The sequence below is a fragment of the Callithrix jacchus genome, chromosome 7 (genome assembly GCF_049354715.1).
Source record: "Callithrix jacchus isolate 240 chromosome 7, calJac240_pri, whole genome shotgun sequence".
Lineage (NCBI taxonomy): Eukaryota > Metazoa > Chordata > Mammalia > Primates > Cebidae > Callithrix > Callithrix jacchus.
In genome coordinates, this window is record NC_133508.1 from 18,421,428 (window position 1) to 18,449,426 (window position 27,999).

The 27,999-nt window shown below is 42.1% G+C and overlaps 1 protein-coding gene across 2 annotated transcripts; it reads right to left on the reverse strand.

Moving 5' to 3' along the window:
• Positions 1 to 343: 343 nt before the first annotated feature.
• Positions 344 to 27,999, reverse strand: HACD1 (3-hydroxyacyl-CoA dehydratase 1). 2 transcript variants are annotated; one of them, XM_008999996.5, is made up of 7 exons: positions 27,797 to 27,999; positions 18,711 to 18,828; positions 18,507 to 18,525; positions 18,341 to 18,429; positions 13,198 to 13,319; positions 7,382 to 7,560; positions 344 to 2,425 (listed from the first exon to the last, which is right to left on the reverse strand). In XM_008999996.5, exons 1-7 carry the CDS (start codon positions 27,883 to 27,885, stop codon positions 2,343 to 2,345), a joined length of 699 nt encoding a protein of 232 aa, XP_008998244.1. In that variant the 5' UTR covers positions 27,886 to 27,999; the 3' UTR covers positions 344 to 2,342. The 2 variants fall into 2 exon arrangements, with proteins under 2 accessions (XP_008998244.1, XP_002750117.3); XM_002750071.6 differs by lacking the exon at positions 27,797 to 27,999 and adding an exon at positions 27,180 to 27,480.

A 27,999-nucleotide genomic window follows, 5' to 3' on the forward strand; every position in this document is an offset into this window, starting at 1 on the left:
TTAAATGTATTTGACTGATGTTTCATGCCTCCCTAAAATGTATAAAACCAACCTGCACCCCAGCCACCTTGGGTACATGTTCTCAGGTCCTCCTGAGGGCTGTGTCATGGGCCATGGTCATTTATATTTGGCTCAGAATAAATCTCTTCAAATATTTTACAGGGTTTGACTCTTTTTTGTCAACCAAAGTATAAGGGAATTTCAAATATTTTTTCCTCTTAAAATCAAACTACTGCTTAGCACTTTATTTTCTAAACAAATAACCATTTAGAATTGGTTGAATATTGAAGATAAAATCTAAAGTTTAAGTGTACTTTGCATATATTAAAGGATCACAAAATAGTTTAATGGGTTTTCATTTTATTAGTTATTCACAATTCCTACTTCAAGATATTCTACAACATAAGAAAAGGAATATTATAGCTACTTGTAGGCAGTGCCAGTTGAATTAATGCAAATTTTTGAAATATGATTTAAATATTTTTCACAAGAGAGGCATTTAATAAAATAAATATGTGAATTTCTTATACTATGTTACCAGAGGTAAAGACTCCCTGACAGTTTCTTCCATATAAAAATCCAAGACGAAACTGATCAAATAGAGTAAGAGCAGAATGAGTATTAGGACTTTTGAGAACTAGTAACCTAATCCATATTGCTCAATGAAACATTAAGCTGCAGAGGAAACATTACAATGTAATGTAATAAAAGAAATAGCACCTTTGAAAAACCAAGTTAGAAAGTAAACATTTGCAACAATATTCTAAACTACAAATCTCTTTGTGAAAAATATCTGTAAAGGAGGTTACCACCACAAAATCAAGTGATTTTTAAAAGTGTAATGTTATATGTTGATTGTTAAATGGAAACAATACAGAACATTTAAAGCCAAAATTAGAACTACATATCTATTGGGCAAAAAAAAAGTTCCTTTTCTTTTAAAGTCACATATTTAATATTTTCTCAAAAACTGGGTAGTATATCAACATTTCTGAATAAAAGAGGGACATTTTTTAAAAGCCCTATTTAGAAATTAAGGCATTAAAGTATTCTCTGGTGTATCTTTTTTATTAAATACAAGGACAGGAACTTAATTACAAGACATTTTGCTGCTCAGTGGAATTCAGAATGAGATAAGTCTGTTTTTAGATCATACCCCAAAATGTTTAGTTACCTAAGTACCACAAGTGGATTATCCTAACAATTGTTACAAGATGATTCCAAAGTATAGAGAAGATTTTCTCAACCAGAGTTCTGAGTACAGCCTCATCATTATTATCATCATCATCATCACTATTTTTCAGAGACAGGGTCTTGCTGTCACCCAGGCTTAAGTGCAGTTGTACCATCATAGCTTACTATAACCTGGAATTCCTGGGCTCAAGTGATCCTCCCACCTCAGCCTCCCAAGTAGCTGGAACTACAGTCATGTGTCACCATGCCTGGTTAATTTTTTTTGTATATATATATTTTTAAGAGATGGGGTCTTGCTGTGTTGCTGGTCTTGAACTCCTGAGCTCAAATGATCCTCCTGCCTCAGCCTTCCCAGGTGCTGGGATTACAGGTGTGAGCCACCACTCCCAGCCTGAATACGACATTGTAATCAGATGTCCTGTTACTTTTTTAACAGTGGGGCAAATATTTATACTCTTCCTAACCTCTTAAAATCTTCATGGTTGAAAAGCTTGTCTTTAAGTGGCTAATTTAAATAAAAATAGGCTTTTTTAGCAGTATAAATAGTTTCAACTGCCTAGAAATATTTCCAAGGAATATTTTCCAACTGTGACATCTACTTGAATATGTGTTTTTACGCTGCTATTTTATCTACATCAAAAGTCTTATTTTAGCAAATTATATCCACGCATCCAAAAATTGTTATTAATCATAACACTGCCTTGTTTCCTGAAAAAGTAGATTGTGGGTTCAAAAACACCAACACATTATTAACAAGTTGTTAACAAATTTGCATTTACTTTCATTTATAAATATCACTGGCAGATATAATAGTAAATCATTAAACTAATTTCTAAATATTGATTTAAAAAGCTTTGAGCATGTTTTAAAAAAAATTAGTAAAAGTTTTTTTTCCCTCAGGTAATACACCTAATTATTTTGTTAGTAATCAGCACCTACCCAAGAGTTATTGATATTTGCACAGTTCTTGTAAAAATTAGATCTGGCATAAGAGGAACACAAACATTGGCAAATACCACGTCTCAAGTTACATTTTAAGAAACCATACAATCCATGATATTTCACAAAGTTGTTTATTCTTGTTCTTAAAACTTGGACTCAAGTAATCCTGGTTATTCTGGAAAAAGCACCTTGTTTGCAGGGATCATTTAATCATCCTTTTCTACAATCACCTCTCCATGAAGCACCTTTCTTCTTTGACGTAACATATGAAAATAGAGTTGTGGAAACACTTCATTGAAAAAGAAAACAAAGAAAATGCTTTAAAATCATTTATACTTGAAACTTGTTAAATATGGCAATGTTAGAGAGTAAATACATTCCATACCACTGCTGTTCCCTGGATACTTACAGAGCTCAGGAGTGTAGGAGTGCAAATGGGTAGGGTACAGTGGCTCACTCCTGTAATCCCAGCACTTTGGGAGGCCGTGGTGGGCGCATCACCTGAGGTTGGGAGTTCAAGTCCAGCCTGACTAAACATGGAGAAACCCCGTCTCTACTAAAAATACGAAAAATCAGCTGGGCATGGTGGTGCATGCCTGTAATCCCAGCTACTCAGGAGGCTGAGGCAGGAGAATCACTTGAACATGGGAGGTGGAGGTTGTGGTAAGCCAAGATCACACCATTGCACTCCAGTCTGGGCAACAAGAGCGAAACTCTGACTCAAATAAAAAAGAATGCAAATGGAGGCTACATACCACAGGTCTAAATATTATAATGCTGTAACTGTTGGGGTTTTGTTTTTATTTTTGCTTTTTTTTTTTTTTTCTGAGACAGACTCTTGTGCTATTGCCCAGGATAGAGTGCAGTGGCATAATGTCAGCTCACTGCAACCTCTGCTTCTGGTTTCAAGCGATTCTCCTGCCTCAATCTCCCGAGTAGCTGGGATTACAGGCATATGCTACCACGCCCAGCTAATTTTTGTATTTTTAGTAGAGATGGAGTTTCACCATGTCGGTCAGGCTGGTCTTGAACTCCTGGCCTCAAGTGATCTGCCTTCCTTGGCTTCCCAAAGTGCTGGGATTACAGGCATGAGCACTGCACCTGGCCTACTTTTGCTTGTTTTTTAACAATCCTTTTTTAAAAAATCCCTTCATAATGACACGGAAGACCATGTTTGAATTTAGAATTCTGAACTCTCTGGAATGCTATGCCGAACATTCCAGCACAGGGAAAACTGGTCCACCCAACTTCCTCTTCTCCATTCTCTTGGCTGTATCCTGTACTGCAAGGAGTCTCCTGCACATGTGTGTAGAGACCCTGGTGCATACATCTAAGCTTCATCCACTCATACTTTCTCACAAATAACTACCCCCTGTTTACTCAGGGGTGCATATACTGTGACATGGTTAACCCTCAGGACAATGGATCAAGGAAGAAGCCTAGTTAGGGCCCCAGAGGCAAGCTGATTGCCATCTGGATAGCAAATTCCATTGTCTCAGGGGTGGCCGGGTGCGGTGACTCATGTCTGCAATCCCAGCACTTTGGGAGGCCAAGGTGGGCAGATCACGAGCTCAGGAGATTGAGACCACCCTGGCTAACACAGTGAAACCCCGTCTCTACTAAAAATACAAAAAACTAGCCAGGCATGGTGGCACGTGCCTATAGTCCCAGCTACTCAGGAGGCTGAGGCAGAATTCCTTGAACCTGGGAGGCAGAGGTTGCAGTGAGCCAAGATTGCACCACTGCAGTCCAGCCTGGGGAACAGAGCAAGACTCTATCTCAAAAACAGAAAAAAGGCAGTGGGGTGCTGTGTGGAGTGACAGTGAGGGGCTACAAGGTCCTCTAAATGGGGCCTAAAGCAGATGCTCTTCCTGGCTGGGTATAAGGGTATTTAGTCTATTATGTAATAAACACATGAATATATGTTATTAGGTCAGTTGGACAGATTTTCATCTGCTCAGTCAAATTTGAAGAATATTTTGAACCAATTTGAACCAGTGTTTCAAATCACAGTATAAATGTTGGTGGATAAACAAATTAAAATCAGCTATAAACAATACCAGTGTAAAAATATTTCTGAATATAATGATGAGAATAATCAAACCAGTGAACCTTATCACAAAACAAGCTTTGAATATCTTGCTTAGGCAACTATGGGTAAAAATTTCTTTGTAGAACTTAGCTCAGACAGAGCGAAAATGCACAATAGGTTTTATTTCTTTTTATTTAGGTACTTCCTAACTTCAGAAAGGTAACCATTACATTACATATACCTAGGGGCCTAAATTGATTCAGGTCATAATTACTTAAACTCACTGACCAATTATTTTAAATACTTTAATAAAATTCTGAGTAGCTGAACAAAAGGTATGGGCTTGAGTTCAAACCCTGGCTTTATTTACTATATTCACCAGCTAGTGGTTTTTTTTTTTTTTTTTTTTTTTTTGAGATGGCGTCTCCCTCTTGTCGCTGAGGTTGGAGTGCAGAGGCACAATCTCGGCTCACTGCAACCTCTGCCTCCCGGTTTAAGTGATTCTCCTGCATCGGCCTCCCAAGTAGCTGGGACTACAGGTGCCCACTACCATGTCTGGCTAATTTTTGTATTTGTAGTGGAGACAGGGTTTCACCATGTTGGCCAGGCTGGTCTTGAACTCCTGACCTCAAGTGATCTACCCACCTTGGCCTCCCAAAGTGCCGGGATTACAGGTGTGAGCCACCATGCCCGGCTGCCAGCCAGTGATTTTTAAGCAACTCACTTAACCTCTTTCATCTTAATGTAAATGAGAAATTATACTGCTACTTTTGAGTAATAAGTCCTCAAAAAGTACTTTTAATTAGCAAAGGATTTAATAAGCGAAGAAAAATTAATCGATCTACTACTAACATCAAGAATGCAGGGGGAGGAGGGAATTGCAAAAAAAAGAATGCAGTGAAAAACATGTCCCAGGCCGAGTGATCTTCTGGCCAGTGGGACTCGGCAGCTGGCAGCATGGTGAACCGGGAAGCTGCTATTTGTACAGGCCAGAGTCTACATCTCCCAGGACACCTGGAAAAGGTGCTTCAGGTCCTCTGTTTCCATGGAGATGCCTCGAAGGCCATGAGGAAGAGAATAACCCACTGCTTGAACCTGTAACTGTCAGACACCTCAGCAAGCTCTGGTTCTGCTCAAGGCATGCTACCAACCACTGGGAAAAGTGAGGGATGTGGACCAAGAGAGTAGGCTTCCCCTCCTTAGCTCTCTTGAACTGGCCCAGATAGAAAATCAGATACAGAATTGGGTTGAAATGGTAGAAGATGAGGGGAAAACACATCTTTCACCACTAAGTAAATTCTGACTTTTGGAAAGATGCAAGTTAAAGGCATTGGCCAGGGGCGGTGGCTCACACCTGTAATCCCAGCACTTTGGGAGGCCAAAGTGGGCACATCCCTTGAGGTCAGGAGTTTGAGACCAGCCTGGCCAATATGGTGAAACCCTCATCTCTACTAAAAACATAAGAATTAGGTGGGCATTGTGGCAGGTGCCTGTAATCCCATGAACCCAGAAGGCGGAGATTGCAGTAAACCGAGATCACACCACTGCACTCCAGCCTGGGCAAAAGAACAAGACTCCGTCTCAAAAAAACAAAAAAAGTTGGATACCTCAAAAGGCTAGCCAAGTTTTATGTTCATCTCCTTTAGGTGAAATAGTTTATATCACATCAGTGTAGATTTTAGAGCTATCAATATTTGACCTAAAAATATATCACTGTTAGCATTTTTTTTTTTTTGAGACAGAGTTTCGCTCTGTTACCCAGGCTGGAGTGCAATGGCATGATCTTGGCTCACCGCAACCTCCGCTTTCTGGGTTCAGGCAATTCTCCTGCCTCAGCCTCCCAAGTAGCTGGGACTACAGGCACGCACCACCATGCCCAGCTAATTTTGGTATTTTTAGTAGAGACGGGGTTTCACCTTGTTGACCAGGATGGTCTCGATCTCTTTACCTCGTGATCCACCCTCCTCGGCCTCCCAAAGTGCTGGGATTATAGGCGTGAGCCACAGCGTCCGGCCAGCTTTTTTTTTTTTTTTTTTTTTGACAGAGTTTTGCTCTTATGGCCCAGGTTGGAATGTAATCATGCTATCTCAGCTCACTGCAACCTCTGACTCTTGGGTTCAAGTGATTCTTCTGCCTCAGCCTCCTGAGTAGCTGGGATTACCAGCACCCGCTACCATGCCCAGCTAGTTTTTCTATTTTTAGTAGAGATGGAGTTTTGCCATATTGGTCAGGCTGGTCTCGAACTCCTGACCTCAGGTGATCCACCTGCCTTAGCCTCCAAAGTGCTGGGATTACAGGAGTGAGCCATTGAGCCCGGCCTCACTATTAGCACTTAAATGGAGTAAAGCCTCGCCAATTCATTGTAACTACTGAAAGGTGATAATAAATGTAGTGAAGAGGCTGAGTTATTCAAAATCCTTTAAGAAAAGTGGCTGTATTGTTTTCAAGTACACAGAGAAACACAAATAAGACTCAAACCTACTCCTAGATGATTTTTCCAAGTATATGCTTAATGAATAGGTAAAACTGATCTGAAATTTTCTTGGATAGATTGTTTATACTCAGACATACGATTCTAAATGCTTGTAAAAAGTACACTAATGCTTTAAACATGATTTATTTTTATCTTTCTTTAAAAAACATCATACTAAGCTGATGTTTAAATGATTTTGAGACAGCTATCATCCATGCATTAACTTACTTGCCTTATTTATTTATTTTGAGACGGAGTCTCGCTCTGTCGCCCAGGCTGGAGTTCAGTGGCACGATCTCAGCTCACTACAACCTCCACCTTCCGGTTTCAAGTGATTCTCCTACTTCAGCCTCCTTAGTAGCTGGGATTACAGGCTTGTGCCACCACGCCTGGCTAATTTTCGTGTTTTTAGTAGAGACGGTGTTTCACCATGTTGGTCAGGCTGGTCTCGAACTCCTGACCTCAAGTGATCTGCCCATCTCAGCCTCCCAAAGTGCCAGAATTATAGGTGTGAGCCACCGTGCCTGGCCTGCTTGCCTTTATTCTCATAGCTAGTGTAATATCTTCTGTCTCACTCTTCCTTCAGTTTTCCCAAATTATCAGTAAATATGGGATTAAACTGAAGTTTTAATGTATTTGTAAGCAATTATTTCTAATTACTTCCCCTTGCTTATTATGCTCTCCTTCCAAAAATTTCCACATTCTATGTCAAATCAAAGTACTAACAAGTATATACTTACATGGTATATATGAGGCCATAGTTATAAGGAGAAAATAATAGTAGTCAAAAGAGACATTGTATTTGTTAGGGAGTCTTATTGAAAACATTCCCGTTTTCTTCACATACGGCAAGGCGGCATATATTGTAAGAAGTTCCCCAGCAACTCCGACAGGATATAAGATGATAAAAAAATTGTATCTGGAGAAAGAAAAACCTCAGAGGATTATTTTTCTACAATAGTTATTAGACTTTACATTGCAGATCTGTTGCTACTACTAAATTTAAACTTCAAAATTTTCTTTTCTTTACAATAACCTCACATAAAGTTAATATTTCTACTTTAATCATTTGCTTATTAATTATCACCTTTCTTTCCTAATAACAGCTTCCTCTTTAAAAGGCAAGGTCTTTGTAATAAAATAGTATCAACTAATTTTAGAGTACCAAAATAACTTTATACATTACAAAATGTATATGTAGTTTTATTTGTTTTTGTTTTGCGCCGGAGTTCGCTTTTGTCACCAAGGCTGGAGTGCAGTGGAGCAATCTCGGTTCACTGCAACCTCTACCTTCTGGGTTCAAGCAATTCTCCTGCCTCAGTCTCCCAAGTAGCTGGGATTACAGGTGTGCACCACCATGCCCAACTCATTTCTGTATTTTTAGTAGAGATGGAGTTTGACCATGTTGGCCAGGCTAGTCTCGAACTCCTTCAGGTGATCCACCTGCCTTGGCCTCCCAAAGTGCTGGGATTACAGACATGAGCCACTGTACCTGGCTTCTGTAGTTTAAAAAAATGTAGTGTAATGGTAACTTCTTTGGTTCATAGAATCACAAATGACTGCTTTTGTCCCTGGCAGCTAATAATTTACTGATCAAATGCTGCATTTAAAAAGACCAGTAATTATCCTAAATTTTATATCTAAACCTTGAAATTACCAAGGTAATTATTTTTAAGAGGCATTTGGAAAAGTCTTTGTGGTTACTAATGAGAAGCGATTATTGCAGAAAACTGATAACACCTAAAGCATGAGTAACTACTAATAAGTATATTATATTGTTTAAAACTGCTCCCATAACAAAACAAGTTGACAAGTTACTTCCTGAATTCCCACATTAAAGGAGTAGTTAGCTTGTTTAAAATAGAGCTCAGAAACTTCAACTCTAAATCCAAAGTCACCATGTGTTCATTCGGTCTGTGACAAGGTCTGCAACACACAGGAAGCCAGGCATCATGTATACCTTTAATTAGGAAACACTGTTCTACTGGCTGGTCTCCAGTAAGAGGGGCCTAAAGGATCCAAGATGACAATATTTCTTCATTAAAGAAAATCATCGCCGGGTGCAGTGGCTCACGCCTGTAATTCCAGCACTTTGGAAGGCTGAGGAGGCTGGATCATGAGGTGAGAAGTTCAAGACCAGCCTAGCCAAGATGGTGAAACCCCGTCTCTTGTAAAAATACAAAAATTAGCCAGATGCAGTGGCAGGTGCCTGTAATCCCAGCTACTCAGGAGGCTGAGGCAGAAGAATCGCTTGAACCCAGAGGTTGGAGGTTGCAGTGAGCTGAGATTCCGCCACTGCACTCCAATCTGGGCAACAGAGTGAGACTCCATCTCAAAAAAAAAAAAAAAAGAAAAAGAAGGTCGGCTGCGGTGGCTCACGCCTATAATCCCAGCACTTTGGGAGGCCGAGGCGGGTGGATCACGAGGTCAAGAGATCGAGACCATCCTGGTCAACATAGTGAAACCCCGTCTCTACTAAAAATACCAAAATTAGCTGGGCATGGTGGTGCGCGCCTGTAGTCCCAGCTACTCGGGAGGCTGAGGCAGGAGAATTGCTTGAACCCAGGAGGTGGAGGTTGTGGTGAGCCGAGATCGTGCCATTGCACTCCAGTCTGGGTAACAACAGCAAAACTCCATCTCAAAAAAAAAAAAAAAGAAAAAGAAAAAAGAGAATCATTTTTCTCCAAGTTGTTCACAATGTAACAGTTACCACAGAAAATTAAGGTCAAAAGGCCAGAGTGCGAGACCAGCCTGGACAACATAGTGAGACTCCGTCTCTACCAAAAAAAAAAAAAAAAAAAATCAGCCAAGCACAGTGGTGCATGCCTGTAGCCCCAGCTACTCAGGAGGCTGAGGCAGGAGGATTGCTTGAGCCCAGAAGGTCAAGGGGGCAGTGAGCCAAGGCAATACCACTGTACTCCAGCTTGGGTGACACCACGAGTCACCTGTCTCAAAAAAATTAATTTTAAAAAGAAAAATGTTTTTAATTTAAAATCAAAGGTCAACATTTTGATGGAAAAAGAAATCAAATTAATCTGTATTTTATTTAATTACTTTGTTGGCATTAAGAAATACCTATGAAGAAAAGTCAAAGTTGTCAGTATTGAAGAAGGTTGGAGACAAATTAAAAATCACCTTATTCCTGTATGTCAGGGATATACGAAGATAAAAGATGGGGAGGCGGGCAGAATTATTTGCCAAAACAGATGAGCTGTTCAAGAAAGAAGAATGATTGATTCCTTCACTGTATCTGTTTATCCCTTCCTGGCCTTGGAGAAACTCCCTGCTTTCTTACTAGTCTGGTGTAGTTTTTGTGTATCATTTAAATCAGTCCTTTCCTATACCTCAATTTTTTTAAATCACATAACTGGAAATTTTACATACCTGTCTCAATAAAATATCCAAACTGATTAACTTGTAATTTTTACTTTATGTGGCTTTCAAATGATTTTTTGGCAGAATTGTTCTTTAACAGAAGAAAAAGTTATCACTCCTACAATAAGCTAGTTGAAAGTCTTAAAGGCAGTGAAAATTTCTAATGAAATGGGAACAAATTATATAATTTATTTGTCTTTACTTGCACTTCAAAACATTGCATGTCACTAACTCTCTAAATTCTGAAGGCAGTGTGGGAGATTTAACTATGGTTAGAACACATTAAAAAAAAAAAGATAATGCGTCTTTGAAGGTTCCCAATTACTGTCTAAAATTGTTTTGAAGGGAGTGCGTTTTCTAAATCAAAATGGAAATCAATATGAAAAACAGAACTTACTATACAATTACCTATTCTGAGGACTTTTCCAAGAACACTTGTAACACAGAAATAGAATCAAAGTATATTCAAACTGAAACAATAGGCCAAACTACTTATAAGTAAGTAAGATGCCATTTCTTTCTTTTTTTTTTTTTTTTAGACAGAGTTTCGCTCTTGTTACCCAGATTGGAGTGCAATGGCACGATCTCGGCTCACCACAACCTCCGCCTCCTGGGTTCAAGCAATTCTTCTGCCTCAGCCTCCCGAGTAGCTGGGACTACAGGCGCGCACCACCATGCCCAGCTAATTTTTGTATTTTTAGTAGAGACGGGGTTTCACCTTGTTGACCAGGATGGTCTCGATCTCTTGACCTCGTGATCCACCCGCCTCGGCCTCCCAAAGTGCTGGGATTATAGGCGTGAGCCACCGCGCCTGGCCGTAAGACACCATTTCTAAAGTGAAGTTTTATTTGAGAACAACAGCTTCAACATCTGAACATAAATACAAATATTATTTTACATTATTTAATAGGATCAGGAAATATATTTAGATGGCTGGGATTTTTTGAGACCTTTCTGACATGAAACATAATTATGATTAGTATCCACTGATGATATATTATCGAAAACATGATTTCAAAGCGGAAACATTGTATAACTTGTTTAACATTAAAGTAATGGAAAAACGCTTTCTTTTTTTGAGACAGAGTCTCACTCTGGAGCCCAGCCTGGAATGCAGTGGCATGATCTCAGCTCACTGCAACCTCTGCCTCCTGGTTCAAGCAATTCTGCCTCAGCCTCCCAAATAGCTGAGACTACAGGCCATGCGACTAATTTTTGTATTTTTTAGTAGAGATGGGGTTTCACCATGTTGGCCAGGCTGGTCTCAAATTCCTGACCCCAAGTGATCCGCCCGCCTTGGCTGCCCAGAGTGTTGGGATTACAGGCATGAACCACCACACCAAGCCTGCAATGGATAAGCAGTTTCTAAAAAGGAAACTTCAACATACGATGGCAGAGTTTTTAACTTTTCCAGACACTCAAGACATGCAAATGCATTGCAAAAGGCAGACACACAGAGCCATCAAGAGTAACGTGCTTGACCTCAGGAAAATGTGCAGTGTACATTCCACTGTCTTCTTCAGACAAATTTTGTAAATTCAGCACGTGAAAAGAGACTTTATCATGAGTTAGTATTTTCAAAGGTGCCAGAGGTCCAGAACATTGTCATGCAAAGTGATATTCATGTGTTCTAGGATTAGAGTCCTGCTGCATTCAAAACTTCCAATCTTTTAAAAAGCCCAGTCACTAGAGGTAAATACGTTTTCATGTACAGTAAGATTAAAACCAAACAAATCCATATAAATGGTAGTGCAGCCTTCTTATGACAGAAAGGGTACTTAAGCTCAAATTATAATTTTAAAATATTTCATCATATGCAAAGTGGTAAGCCACAAGTGCCTAAAAAAGAACTAGAGAACATTAAAAAGTCTAAGCGAATAGGTAACACAGCCAGGTGCGGTGGCTCACACCTGTAATCCTAGCATTTAGGGAGGCTGAGTTGCGTGAATCACTTGAGCTCAGGAGTTCGAGACCAGCCTGGGAAACATGGTGAAACCCCATCTCTACAAAAAAATCCAAAAATTAGCCTAGTGTGGTGGCCTGTGCCTGTACTTCCAGCTACTTGGGAGGCTGAGGCAGGAGAATTGCTTGAGCCCAGACAGTGAATATTGAGGTGAGTCAAGATCATGTGACTGCACTCCAGTGAGGGTGACAGGAGACCCTGTCTCAAAAAAAGAAAAAAACATATATATAAAACACAATTCACAGTGATTATCCTTGGGTAGAGGGATTAAAAGTAATTTAAAAGTAGATTTCCTTCTTTTAGGTTTTTATTTTCTCATTTATTAGATTCAAACATGTGTAATACATGAGATTAATAAGGAGCAATTGACCAGGCATGGTGGCTCACACCTATAATCCCAGCATTATAACCACCTGACCTATCACATATATATTAGTTTACGTTTGTCTTCGTCCTAAGACAGAGAATTTGTTTTGTTAATACCTGCATCTCAGGCATGCAGTAGGCACATACCATTTGTCATTGTTATTGCTACTGTAAGTACAATATAAAGAAGAGAATGAACAAATCTGTACTGATTTGTGATTTGTTCTCCACAGAGCAGTTTTGCTTTTGTAATGACTTTCTAAAGTATCACTTGCTCAAAGATTGCAACTTCAAAAGGAACAGATATCTTTTGCTTTGAAAACTGTTGCTTGAAAAAATTTATATTTGAAGGCCTTCAAATACAAACTTTGTCCACATTCCAAATAATACAATTTTAAGTAAGTGTGACTTTTTAAAATATCTCTGCAACTTAAAGAAAAAAGCCAGTTGTATAGTATAAATGACATACACTGTGGCTGCTAGACTATTAAAATAATTTACACCATAGTCAAAAAACAATATTTTGGGCACTGCTTATTTAAGCTGATTCCAAAAATGTATATTGTGCATTCCCCAAAAAATGAATGACCAATTCTGACATTAAGGATACGACAATAATTCGTCTTGCATTGATTTCACTCAAAATATACATTAATATGATTCCTCTCTGATCGTTAAGCTTTTAGAATACAAATCATAACTTGTGTAATTATTAGTTATACCAGCTAATATCTAAAGCAACATCATTCTGGCATCGTGAGGCTGACACACAAATTTTAATTCTCTGCTGTTAGCTCCGCACACAAAATCAGCATGCACAGGACGAGAAACTAAACTGCAAGACATCGCCACCTGGCCCATTTAATGAAGTATGGCAAGTGATCAAGAAGGCTGAATGTGTAGAAGGAATAGCGAGTGATCTCTGTCACCGTCCACGCCACCAGAAAAAGCACCACACTCTCCTCATTCTGGATCTGCAGAATTACAGAGAAATCCACAGTGTCGTTCAATCTTGGAACTTCTTTTTCAATGAAGATACTTTCTTTACTTATGTATTGCCTTTTATTTAGAATGGAATGCTAGGGTTAGACAAATGCAATACAGAAAACTTAATGCAGTCACCATTAATGTAATTAATTATGAACGTGGAACTTAAATATGTCCTGCACACAGGAATAGTTGACTTTTGACTGGTTTTTCTTCTCTCGTCCTTCACTTCAGGCAGTAACGCTATCACCTGAGGACAAAGTTACCCGGATGAAACCTAAATGAGAACAATCTGACCTTCCTACTGCTATTAATTCACACCTGCTCTACTTTAAGACCGACGCTTGAATTGCTCACTCATGTTTGCCCCTTTTACCACTATTTTAATTTAGGGGTTTATCATCTCTCATCTGGACTACTGTAACTGTCTCCTAAATGGTCTTTCCTCTCTTTATTCTCCTCATGAATGCAAGTTTTCTTTTAAAAAATAAGTCAGAGAAGCAAATCAATAAAAAACAAATTGGAGGCCCGGCGCGGTGGCTCAAGCCTGTAATCCCAGCACTTTGGGAGGCCGAGGCAGGTGGATCACGAGGTCAAGATATCGAGACCATCCTGGTTAACATGGTGAAACCCCGTCTCTACTAAAAATACAAAAAATTAGCTGGGCGTGGTGGCATGTGCCTGTAATCCCAGCTACTCGGGAGGCTGAGGCAGAAGAATTGCCTAAACCCAGGAGGCGGAGGTTGCGGTGAGCCGAGATTGCGCCATTGCACTCCAGCCTGGGTAACAAGAGCGAAACTCTGTCTCAAAAACAAAACAAAAAAAAAACCCAAATTGCAATCAGCTAAGTACTGTGATTTAAAAGTTTCATCAGTCCCGCACTACTTAACAGAATAAAAGGATGAACCGTAATACCTGAGCACCATATTCAAAGCTGTTTACAATCCTTGCTTGGAAATCTCTCCAACTTCATCGAAAATTACTCAACCCTCCTACCTACTTCTCTCTCTGGTGACACTAGATTTTGTTATTTCCAGAATGTGCTCTGAACTTGTGCAATTTTATACATGCTGTTCCTCTCATTAGAATGTTACTCTCTTATTCCATAACAAATTGTTTCTCATCTTTCAACATCTCGCCCTCTAGAAAACTGTCCCCAACCCTCTTGTCTCACCCTGAGCAGTTACTTGCTCACCACCCTTTTTTTTATTATTATTTTTTTGAACCAGAGTCTTGCTCGTCACCCAGGCTGACATGCAGTGGCATGATCCTGGCTCACTGCAACCTCCACCTCCCAGGTTCAAGAGATTTTCATGCCTCAGCCTCCCTAGTAGCTGGGATTAAAACCTGGCTAATTTTTATATTTTTAGTAGAGACAGGGTTTCACCGTGTTGGCCAAGCTGGCCTCGAACTCCTGATCTCAAGTAATCCTCCTGCCTTGGCCTCCCAAAGTGCTGGGATTACAGGCATGAGCCACCATGCCCGGCCCACCACCCTCCCTCTACTGCACTTTGTTCCTAGCTGTATTGTGGCATTGGCCAATCTGTTCTAAAAGCTGTCTGGCTCACTCTTTCACATGTCAGCCCTCAACATCTATATCACTCCTTAAGGGGAGCCTTCTTCCACTCCCTATGTCACACTAAGTCCCTAGGTATAGGGCAAAGCATATCAGGCTCTAGCTTCAGAACAGTTAACACTTACATAATTAAATATTTGTTTAGCTTCCCTCCCAACTGTAGGCTCCATCAGGTGAGAGCCATGTTTGTATTATCAACAGCCATCTCCCAGCAGTGTCGGGCACAGATGACGTACACAATTAGCGTCTGTGCATGATTCGACGTTAGGTGTCCCCCACTTCCAAACAGCCAGTACCCTTGACAGCTGGGATTGCCTTGTTCTTTTCCTTTTTCTTTTTTTTTTTAGACGGAGTCTTGCTCTGTCACCCAGGCTGGAGTGCAATGATGTGTTCTGGGATCCTTGCAAGCTCCACCTCCTGGGTTCACGTGATTCTCCTGCCTCAGCCTCCCCAGTAGCTGGGATTACACCTAGCTAATTTTTATATTTTTAGTAGAGACAGCGTTTCACCATATTGGTCAGGCTGGTCTCAAACTCCTGACTTCAAGTGATCTGCCTGGCTCAGCCTCCCAAAGTGCTGGGTTACAGGTGTGAGCCACTGTGCCCGGCCCACGTTATCCATTTCTTTAAATTTAGAAATTTGCACAGCACCAGTTGTACAGAATGCATTAAATAATATTTTTTGAATTAATTAAGGAGTGCTGAAAATAGGTACCAGTGGGAAACTATTGTCAGCGAAAAACAAATAGGAACCTTAAGGCAGAGATGCTCTGGAGGATAAACGGGGCAGATGAGTCCTGTTTTCTTTTTGGAACTTGCCATTCTCAAGCCTCCCTTTACCTCCTTCCCTCTAGTGTCAAGTTAAGGTTGTCTTTCTTCTCCTTCATTCTTCAGACTCGCTGTGGTCCTAACTCAGCTATCATATTCCCTCACTGCCTGGAGGAGTCTCTCTTCTAGTCTGATAATGCTGAAGAAAGTTAATTAATAGTTTGCCTCTCCCACACTGCTGTCTGCACTATCTGCATGTCAGTCGCTGGTTAGGGAACAGGTAAATCATGCAACTCGAGTGAAAGATACTAGTCAAGAGGGCTAAAGTATAAAAGGCAGGAGGTCAGTGAGCTGTCCCCACACAGGAGGCCGGTGAAGCTAAGAGGAGCAGAGAAGACGTCAGGTGTCAGTCCCCAAGCAATTGAGGTAAGAAAGGCATCTGAGAAATGGAAAGGAGGCCAGAGATCTGTCCTCAAGTAAACAGGAGGCTCTAAAGGCTGTCAAGAAGGTCAGAAGAATTGACATGGGGAATGTTTCTGTCATGAGGTTTTGTTGTTTTTTTTTTTTGAGGCAGAGTTTCGCTGTTGTTACCCAGACTGGAGTGCAATGGCACGATCTCAGCTCACCACAACCTCCGCCTTCTGGGTTCAAGCAATTCTCCTACCTCAGCCTCCCGAGTAGCTGGGACTACAGGCATGCACCTCCATACCCAGCTAATTTTTGTATTTTTAGTAGAGATGGGGTTTCACCTTGTTGACCAGGATGGTCTTGATCTCTTGACCTCGTGATCCATCCGCCTGGCCTCCCAAAGTGCTGGGATTACAGGCGTGAGCCACTGCACCCGGCCTACGAGAGGTTTTTTTTGTTTGTTTGTTTTTCTTTTTGAGACGGAGTCTCTCTGTCACCCAGGCTGGAGTGCAGTAGTGCGATCTTGGCTCACTGCACCTTCCCCCTCCCAGGTTCAAGCAATTCTCCTGCCTCAGCCTCCCAGGTAGCTGAGACAACAGGTGCCCACCACCATGCCCAACTAATTTTTATATTTTTAGATAGAGACAGGGTTTCACCATGTTAGCCAGACTGGTCTCAAACTCTTGACCTCAGTTGATTTACACACGTTGGCCTCCCAAAGTGATGGGATTACAGGCATGAGCCACATCACCCAGCCCTGTCATGGGGTTTAAAATGCCCAATATCTTGACATAGCAGCATAGTATCTATCTCATCTAAAAGGTTTGAATCATTAATCGGATTCAGTTATTAGGTCTGTCTCTTGTCATGCTTTAATAAAAATTATTTTTCTTTTGTTCATTAGCACTTTTTTGAAAATTAATTTTTACTGGTAATTAAAATTGCATATATTTATGGTGTACAACATGATGTTTTGAAACATGTGCCCATTGTGAAATTGCTAAATCAAGCTAATGAACCTACATATTATCTTATATACTTATGGTAAGACCACTGTTCTCAGGCCGGGTGCGGTGGCTCACGCCTGTAATCCCAGCACTTTGGGAGGCCGAGGCAGGTGGATCACGAGGTCAAGAGATTGAGACCAATCTGGTCAACATGGTGAAAGCCCGTCTCTACTAAAAATACAAAAAATTATCTGGGCATGGTGGTGCGCGCCTATAATCCCAGCTACTCAGGAGGCTGAGGCAGGAGAATTGCCTGAACCCAGGAGGCGGAGGTTGCAGTGAGCCGAGGTCGCGCCATTGCACTCCAGCCTGGGTAACAAGAGCGAAACTCCGTCTCAGAAAAAAAACAAACAACAACAAAAAAACCCTATTCTCTTAGCAGTGTTTGCATATACAATACATTGCTATTAACTATAGTCACTACGTTGCATAATAGATCTCTTGAACTTAATTCCTCCTAAGTAAAATGTTTATCCTTTGACCCCTTCTAACTTTTAGTCTTTTCCGTTTGTTCAGATCTACAGAACTGCATTTGCTTTTTATGTCTGCTGCTATAATACTTAATGCTAAATGAGAAATAATTTTTTTTTTTCTGAGATGGCGTCTCACTCTGTTGCCTAGACTGGAGTGTAGTGGCACCATCTCAGCATACTGCAACCTCCACTTCCCGGGTTCAAGCGATTCTCATGCCTCAGCCTCCCAAGTAGCTGGATTACAGGCATCTGCCACCACACTCAGCTAATTTTTGTATTTTTAGTAGGGATAGGGTTTCACCATGTTGGTCAGGCTGGTCTCAAACTCCTGACCTTAGGTGATCCACCCACGTTGGCCTCCCAAAGTGCTGGGATTACAGGCGTGAGCCACTGTGCCTGGCTAAAAATAATAAATTTTATACTGACAACTTAAATGACATACCCAAAGAGGACAACTTGGATTGAAACAAAAAAACTTCTATAGAAAACAACAGTTTTTGCCAGTTATTTGACAGATTCTGAATACCCATTTCAAAAACTTGGAAAATATCAAAGGAGAATCTATTACAGATAGAAGATGGCGATATTTGGTTTTGCTTGGTTTGGAAGTCATTCTGCTAAGGCACTAAATCAATGCGCGATACTTAAAATCCAAACCCAACTCCTTTTTGTACAATGGTTCCACTTCCTCAAATATATAAATGTCCATATTTTAGATTCTTGTTAATGGAAAGCTTTCCTCCAGGCTCAAGTAGACAACATGTTTGCATCACTTACTGGTTTTATACTGTGAGTAATGAGCCACACCATAAAGATTCTTGAACTCACTTGGACCCCAGTCACAAGCACAGAAGTAGGTACAATTCCTTAAAAAGAAAAACAAGTCAACTATTGCCCTAAAGGCAATTTATAATAAAAGTATAAAATTAAAGCAAAAACTCACCAATTAAACAGTGAATTATCTGTAAGCAAATAAAAAAAAACATTATGTCAGTAATAGAAAACATTAAGCAAACCACTGTCAACATTGGTATTACGCAAATCCATAGGTGGTATGTAACCAGCAAAATCATATTGATTTTGCACAACAAAAAAATGTTCACATAAATATTACAGTAATAGAAACACAGCATGATGGAAAACTTACCTCAAGCAAGGCAAATGTCTGGAAAAATTTAAGGGTCTTCTGAATACTTTTATATAAACCTCTGTGTGTTCCTTTTTCCATATAAAAGCGTACCATGGCAATAGCTAGAACCAACCACCTAGAAAAAACAAAAGTATTTTATAAAGTTCTTTCAAACTAACACTGATTTATGTGTTTACAGCAGCATTATTCAAAATAGTGAAAAGGTGAAAGCACCCAAGTCTCCATCAGTGACTGAATGGATACATGAAATGGGGTCTATACAGATAATGAAATATTAGCCTTAAAAGGGAAAGAAATTCTGGCCAGGCACGGTGGCTCACACCTGTAATCCCAGCACTTTGCGAGGCTGAGGTGGAGGGATCACAAGGTCCGGAGTTCAAGACCAGCCTGACCAAACACAGTGAAACTGCATCTCTACTCAAAATAAAAAAATTAGCCGGGTGTGGTGATGCACATCTGTAATCCCAGCTACTCAGGAGGCTGAGGCAGGAGAATCACTTGAACCTGGGTGGTGGAGGTTGCAGTGAGCCGAGATCACACTATTGCACTCCAGCCTGGGTGACAGAGTGAGACTCCATCTCAAAAACAAACAAAAAAAAAAAAAAGGAAAGAAATTCTGACATACCATGCAGCATGGATAAACCTTGAATACCTTAGGCGATGTGAAATAAGCTAGGTAAAAAGGACTAATGCTGTATGATCTTTTCTTTCTTAAAAAAAAAAATTTTTTTTTGCATAATGTGTTGCGGTCATCTTTAACAAATAAGAAGTATTGATTGATTGATTGATTGATTGATGGCGACAAGGTCTCACACTGTCACCCAGGCTGGAGTGCTGTGGCACAATCTTGGCTCACTGCTGCCTTTACATCCTAGGCTCAAGCGATCCTCCCATCTCAGCCTTCCCTATAGCTGGGACTACAGGCATGTGCCATCACATCTAACTAATTTTTGCATCTTTTTTATAGATACGGAGTTTTGCTGTGTTGCCTAGGCTGGTTTCAAACTCCTAGACTCAAGTGATCCATCCACCTCAGCCTCCCAAAGTGCTAAGTTTACTTGGTGTGAGCCACCATGCCCGGCCTGTATGATTTAGTTGATATGAGGTATACCTAAGGTAGTCAAATTCACAGAGACAGAAAGTTGGATAGTGGTGGCTAGGGGCTGGGGGCAGAGAGGGCAGTGAGGAGTTAGTGTTCACTGGGTGCAGAGTTTCAGTTTTGCAAGATGAAAAGTTATAGAGACGGAAGTAATTGTTACACAAAAATGTGAATGTACTTGATGACACTGAACTGTACACTTTAAAAAGTTTAAGATGGGCCAGGCACAGTGGCTCCTGGCTATAATCCCAGCACTTTGGGAGGCTAAGGTGGGCAGATCGCCTGAGGCCAGGAGTTCTAGTCCAGTCTGGCCAACACAGGGAAACCCTGTCTCTATTAAAAATACAAGAATTAGCTGGATGTGGTGGCACATGCCTGCAGTCTCAGCTACTTGGGAGGCAGGAGAATCGCTCCAACCCAGGAGGCGGAGAGCCGAGATCACACCACTGCACTCCAGCCTGGGTGACAAAACGACACTCCATCTTGAAAAAATAAAATAAATAAATATATATATAATAAAATAATAAAAAGGCTGAGATGGTAAATGTTTTGAGTGTTTTACTACAATTTTAAAAAAACACCAACTAAACTTCCTGAAAAGAGATTTTATAGTAATTTATATAGTAATACATATGTTCTATTATATAATAATATGTATGTTCCATTATACTCAGTTCATTATTGTTTTTTAAAATTCTACAGGAAAAAAAATGACAAAATGACTTTTATTGTTTTTCATTTTTTTTAAGACAGGATCTTACTCTGTTGCCCATGCTGGAGTGCAGTGGCATAATCATAGCTCACTGCAGCCTCAAACTTCTGGGCTCAGGCAATCCTCTAGCTTTAATTTTAATTTTTTGTAGAGACCAAGGCTTACTATGTTGCCCAGGCTGTTCTTGAATTTCTGGTTTCAAGTGATCCTCCTGCCTCAGCCTCCCAAAGTGCTGGGATTATAGGCGTAAGCCACCACACCTGACCACAATGGTATTTTTACATTGACTCTCTGAGAGAAGGCAAAGAACACAGATAAGACCAACTACATAGAAAACAATGTCCAGGAAATATTTGGCTTCAGCAAATAAACTGACAGACTGAAGAAATTAGCTTTATGTACTAAAAACAAGAATATCAAAAAGCATCTAATGATTACTATAGCGGTATCTTGGAGTAAAAAGCTGTCAAAGCTGTGTGTGTATAAACATGTATTTTACACAAGTACATAGTATATAATTACAAGTAGACACAATAAGTATATATAAGTAGAACTCTTTATAAGAGTCATCAATTAGGCCAGGCGCGGTAGCTCACGCCTGTAATCTTAGCACTTTGGGAGACAGAGGTGGGTGGGTGGATCACCTGAGGTCAGGTGTTGAGACCAGCCTGGCCAACACGATGAAACCCCATCTCTACCAAATATACAAAAATTAGCCATGTGTGGTGGTGGACACCTGTAGTCCCAGATACTTGGGAGGCTGAGGCAGGAGAATCATTTGAACCCAGGAGGCGGAGTTTGCAGTGAGCTGAGATGGCACCACTGCACTCCAGCCTGGGTGACAGAGCAAGACTCTGTCTTTAAAAAAAAAGAAGAAGAGGCCAGGTGCGGTGGCTCATGCCTATAATCCCAGCACTTTGGGAGGCCGAGGCGGGTGGATCACGAGGTCAAGAGATCAAGACCATCCTGGTCAACATGGTGAAACCCCATCTCTACTAAAAATACAAAAAATTAGCTGGACATGGTGGCGCGTAGTCCCAGTTACTTGGGAGGCTGAGGCAGGAGAATCATTTGAACCCAGGAGGCAGAGGTTGCAGTGAGCCGAGATCGCGCCATTGCACGTCAGCCTGGGTAACAAGAGCGAAACTCCGTCTCAAAAAAACAAAAAGAAAAAGCAGCCTGGGAAACATGGCAAGATCCTGTCTCTACAACAACAACAACAAAAATGTAGAGGCATGGTGGCACGTGCCTGTGTTTCCCGCTACTTGGAAGGCAGAGGTGGGAGGATCACTTGAGCACAGGGGTCTGGTTGCAGTAAGCCATGTTTGTGCCACTGTAGTCCAGCCTATGCAACAGAGACCCTGTCTCAAAAGAAAAAAAAAAAAGAAGAAAAAAGGAAAGAAAAAAATACGATATGCCATCAGTTTTAAACTTACATCTACATATTAAATATAGCTTATGTTCTGTGAATTAATGGTACTTTAAATAGAAGCTAGAGTTGTGGAGACCAACTTCTTCATTCTACTTGTTACTCTTCCTAAAGTGACCAATGAGAAGTTACTCTTTTTCCAGTTTTCCTTGCAATTACAAAAGCACGTTTAAGAAACTTGCCTCATCTGCAGCTTTCTAAAAGCTCTAAAAACTCACCCAGCAAAATATGAGCTACCCTAGTCTTTTAGATAGTCTCCAGAGTCTAGTAAGTGGATTTATAAAACATAAAATTATCATGCAGTTTTAATTTTTTTAACCAAACAGTACTCATAGAGTGGATAAATGGCTTGAAAAGATTCCTGCAAAGAATCTACTAACTTATGATGAAAACACATGCTCAAGAGAGTAACAAGATGGCCGAATGACACTTCTATTCCTAGAACATAATAAGGTAAAAGCAATGCTTATCAGATTGGCAATAAGTCAAGTAAATATTTGCAGCGACCACAAGGACCTTTGAAATGCAGACATATTCATGATAATAACAATGACAATAGTAAGTGTACTGTCAGAGTGCTTTCTGTGTCGCCAACAGTGTTTTCAATGTGTAACACATTAACCTCAAATCCCCACAGTAACCCTATGAGGCAAGGTCTTTTATTATCCTATTTCACTATTGAGGCAATAGAGAGGGCCACAAAGCCACCACTAAGCTCAGGGTATATGCTCTTAAGCTACTACTATGCTCTATCGGTCTGGCTCGAAGTGTATATACTACACCCTAAGATACTAGCTAATCATAGCAATTCATATTTACATTATAAATATATTTTTAAAGTTACATGGAGAGTGCGCTCAAATATTTTAATTGATAGTAGCGTACTATCCAAAAAGTTTGAAGGCTATCTTCCAGAGACATTCAGTTACTTACCCTGAGTCTTAGAGTAAGTTAATGATTGAGTCTGAAATAGAACCTTTGCAGTCCCTAGACCCCCTAGTCCTGACCCCTTTCCACTCTGCCCCAGCTTCACTGTGGCTGTAACTGATGGATTCATCTCATGTGAGAGCCAACCCTGAATTCAGTGCTGGACTGATCCTACAGCACTATTTTTGAATCATCCTTTATGTACCTTCCATACCTAAAGTGTTATAACTTCATTATCTTCACTTCCAAGTCCCCATATTTCTTCTAAGAAAACAAAGAGTTTATTAAGAGATTTTCATGCACATTTTCCATACACTTGTCTTTTTTAGGAAAACCCAAATCAGATGTCCACAAAAAATAAGTCTGAGATGCAATTATTAACGTACTAATCAAAGGAGTCATTTGAATGGGACTGTTTTACATTTTTAAACAGCATTGTGTAAAAATCCATGCGTTAATATTATAACAAGTTATACTATTGTTCCATAGGTGGCAGTATTGTACCACCTAGTATAGTATAATGAGCATGCCACTCACTAAACTGTGGGAAATAAATGAAATTGTCATGCTCAGGGGTTTGAAAGGACCATCTCAAACCATCTATTCTAACCTCTTGTCTGTTTTTCTATAAATAAGGCCAGGAGTCAACTGAATCAGGGTTCACTTCCTAAACCCTCCATCACAAGGGGTGACAATCAAAGTCTCTCTAAGGCCCTATATTGAACTACTTCTGAACTTTGTTCATCTACCAGTTTAGTAACTATAATACGAACAGAAAATATTTCGAAAGCAATTGGAATTTCTGCAATTAGAATAAGTGTGTGTGTGTGTGTGTGTGTGTGTGTTTTTGAGACAGATTCTCTCTGTCCCCAAGGCTGGAGTGCAGTGGTGTGCCCATGGCTCATGGCCGCCTTGAGTTCCCAGGCTTCAGCAATCTTCCCACCTCAGCTTCCCAAATAGCTGGGACCGCAAGGGTGTACCACCACACCTGGCTCATTATTGTTCTTGCTGTTGTGGGGTTTTCTTTGGTAGAGGTGGGGTCTCCCTATGTTGCCCAGCCTAATTTTGAACTCCTGGACTCAAACCATCTGCCTGCTTCAGTCTCCCAAAATAACGGGATTACAGGTGTAAGTCACTGCACCTGGCCAGACTCTTTTGTGATGCTAGCAGTTACTGATGATATTGCCTAGATCCATTATCTCAATAGTTATTGAAAAACAATATTCTAACTTGCTATTTCTTTTATTTACCTTTTTTAGCCATTCGGAGGCTTGTACCAAAGACAGTCAACTTTCATATACACTCCATACTTTCTTTTCATTTGTTTGTTTGTTGTTTTTGAGATGGAGTCTCGATCTCTTGCCCAGTCTGATGTGATCTTGGCTCACTACAACCTACACCTCCCAGGTTCCAGTGATTCTCATGCCTCAACCTCCCAAGTGGCTGGGATTATAGATGCCCGCCACCACACCCAGCTAATTTTTGTATATTTAGGAGAGACAGAGTTTCACCATTTTGGTCAGGCTGGTCTTGAACTCCTGACCTTAAGTGATCTGCCTGCCTCACTCAGCCTCCCAAAGTGCTGAGATATCCAATTTCTGAAATCTAAGTTGGCTTTCAAGATGGAGAGTCAACTGAAAAGAGAAGGGGCAGATACCCATTTAATGCAACGCAGATATTTCAAAATGTTTACTGGCTGGGCACGATGGCTCACACCTGTCCCAGCACTTTCGAAAGCCAACGTGGGAGGATCACTTAAGAACAGCCTGGGCAATATGGCAAAACCCTGTCTTCACAAAAATTATTATTATTTTATTTTTTGGGAGTGAGACAGAGTCTTGCTCTGTTATCCAGACTGGAGTGTAGTGGCACATCTCTCAGCCTCCTGGGTTCAAGCAAGTCTCCTGCCTCAGTCTTCCAAGTAGCTGAGATTACAGGCGTGTGCCACCACGCCCAGCTAATTTTTGTATTTTTAATAAAGACACAGTTTTGCCATGTTGGCCAGGCTGGTCTCGAACTCCTGACCTCAAGCAATCCACCCACCTCGGCCTCCCAGAGTGCTGGGATTACAGGCGTTAGCCACTGTGCTCGGTCTACTCTACAAAAAAAATGTTTTTAATTAACTGGACATGGTGGTTTGCCCCTGGTAGTCCCAGCTACTCAGGAGGCTGAGGTGAGAGGATCACCTTGAGCTCAGAGTTTGGGGCTACAGTAAGCACCACTGCACTCCAGCCTGGGAAACAGAGCAAGACCTTGCCCTAAAAAAAAAAAAAAAAAAGAAAAGAAAAGAAAAGGGAAGGTTTATTCTATTTATTTATTTATAGACAGACTTTCACTCTTGTTGCCCAGGCTGGAGTGTAATGTCATGATCTTGGCTCACTGCAACCTCTGCCTCCCAGGTTCAAGTGATTCTCCTGCCTCAGCCTCCAGAGTAGCTGTGATTACAGGTGCCCACCTCCACGCCCAGCTAATTTTGTATTTTTTTAGGAGAGACAGGGTTTCACCATGTTGGTCAGGCTGGTCTTGAATTCCTAACCTCAGGTGATCCACCCACCTCGGGATCCCAAAGCTCTGGGATTACAGGCGTGAGCTACGGCACCCGACCAGGAAAAGTTTATTAAGTAGTCTATCAGAGGAGAGAGAATTCTTTCAGCTCTGAACGCATTTAAATTCAGCATCATTTGGTGATTACTGAATTGTTCTCCAGTTGTAAATACATTAGTTTTCTCTCTTTCCAAGATTATAATTTAGGAAAAAAGAAAGATTAAGTATCAGGACAGTAGAGTCAGAGAATCTGGGTTGAAACCCATGCCTGACACTTGCTGTCTGTGACCTTGAGCAAGTGTCCGTGCCTCACTTTCCTAATCTATGAAATGTCGTTATCATGTGCCCCTAACAGGACTTTAAAGGACTAAAAATACATCTAAAATAACCAACACAGTCCCCTGCATAGTAAATCCTCAATATTTGCATGAACTGTATTTGATACTCAGTATCATAGGCTGAGCATATAACAGAAACTCAATCCCCCTAGGTAAAGATTTATTAAATCTTTGTCAATCATATTTTTCTATTAACCCTGAAGAAAGTTTAAAATACTAGTCCGGGTGTGGTAATTACAGCACTTTAAGAGGCCAGAGTGGGAAGACTGCTTGAGGCCAGGAGTTTGAGACCAGCCTGGCCAATGCAGTGAGACCCAATCTCTATTTTTAAAAAATTAAAATAAAATATTAGGCCCGGCGCGTGGCTCACGCCTGTAATCCCAGCACTTTGGGAGGCCAAGGTGGGCATATCATCTGAGGTCAGGAGTTCGAGACCATCCTGGCCAACATGGTGATAGATACCCTGTCTCTACCAAAAATACAAAAATTCGCAGGGCATGGTGGCCGACGCCTGTAAGCCCAGCTACTCCGGAGGCCGAGGCAGGAGAATCGCTTGAACTCGGGAGGCGGAGGTTGCAGTGAGCGGAGATGGTGCCACTGTACTCCCGCCTGGGTGACAGAGACTCCGTCTAAAATATAAAATAAAATATTAAACGTTTCCTCGCATTTATGTAAGTTAATACTTCGAATGATAATGGAAAAATAACTTTTTTAAAAGGCAGTGCAATTTAGAAATGGTAAAGCAGTTTCCCAACAGGTTTTGAGAAGCAGCTGACAGAGAAGTCACTTTGACAGCTCTGCGAAGAGTGACAGTCATTGTGTAACCTTAACTTGCAAAGTCACACTTCAAAGCCAGAAATCAAAGTCCAGGGTATCAGCCACGGAATCTGAGGCCATAAAGATGCTGGGCAAGAGCTCCAGGCTCGGATAAGGGGGGTGGTTATTTCAAAATCGTCCCAAGTGACAAGCTCTAGGACGTGCTATGCTTTAAAAAAAATAGTAATAAGTCGCCGTGAAATTAGCAAGAGAGAAAACTCTGCCCAGCGATCGCAGCAGGAGGCTCCGCGCTCTCCAGACCACGGCGTGGCCAGGCCCGGCGTTCCTTCAACGGCAGCAGATGCAGCGGCGCCCCGGCCGCAGGCGCCTCCCTCGCGGTCCGGCCCCGCATTCCTGCCAGGGTCTATACTTAACCTCCGGCCCGCGCCCCGCAGTGCACCGTATTAGGCAATGCCCGGCGCGCAGGGCCCGGCCCCCCCCCCGCCCGCTCCATTCAACCCCGGCGGTGGCCGTGGCGACAACTCCCCTCCCCCACGGCCGCCGCCCGCGCCCCCGCCACCCCGGCCAGCTCCCCCCGAGCCTGGAACCTCCGCGGACCGCGGCGCGGGGAGGGCCCGAGGGCGCCCCGCGGCGCGCGTACCCCGCAGTCATGGCGATGTTGTAGAAGGTGAGCCAGGTGGTGGCCAACCAGCCCAGGCGCCTCCGCTTTCCGGGGGCCTCCCGGTCCTCGCCGGCCTCCGAGGTGCCGCCGTTGGTGCCGTCCTCGTCGCTGGACGCCATGGTGGCCGCGCACCCGGGGGACGTGGGAGAGAGCGGCAGGAGCGTGGGAGGGGGCCCTGCCCAGCGCGCAGCCTGAGCGCCGCTGCCCGCTTCCGCCGCCTCAGTCAGGCGCCCCATGTGCCGCGCGCTGGGGGCTCGGCACCGACAGCCCGGCCGACCGCGAGGGGGAGGAGTGGACGCCCCCGGCCACTGCCTGCCTGCCCCGCCCCTGCCCTTGACCCCGCCCAGGCCGCCGTCAGCCCCGCCCCTTGAGAACGCGCCACTCGGGGGCTAGAACCCACGGCCCCGGCACTGGGGATCCGGGACCCGCGAGCCCAGCTTTCCAGGCGGCGCTATCGTTCCGGCTCCCGTGAAAAGTGAACCCTCCTTCCTCGCTAGCTGAGTGGGAGGGCCTCTGCCTAGAGAGGCGCCCAGACGCCTTGCGCCCTGGCGATGTGTTCCCTTCGAGTGCATCTAGTGGGGACGCAGGGAACGCACCTGAACTTGGCGTGGCTCTGCCTCGCTTGGCCTTTTGTAAGGCGGTTTGTCGATGTGTAGGCAGGGAGCGGGATCTTCTCGCCAAACATTCATTCTTTTCTTGTCTCTTTTCTTTCTTTTTTATTTTTCCTTCCTTTTTTTTTCCTTTCCTTTTTAGAGACAGGGTCTCTGTCTCCTAGGCTGGAGGGCAGTGAAGCGATCAC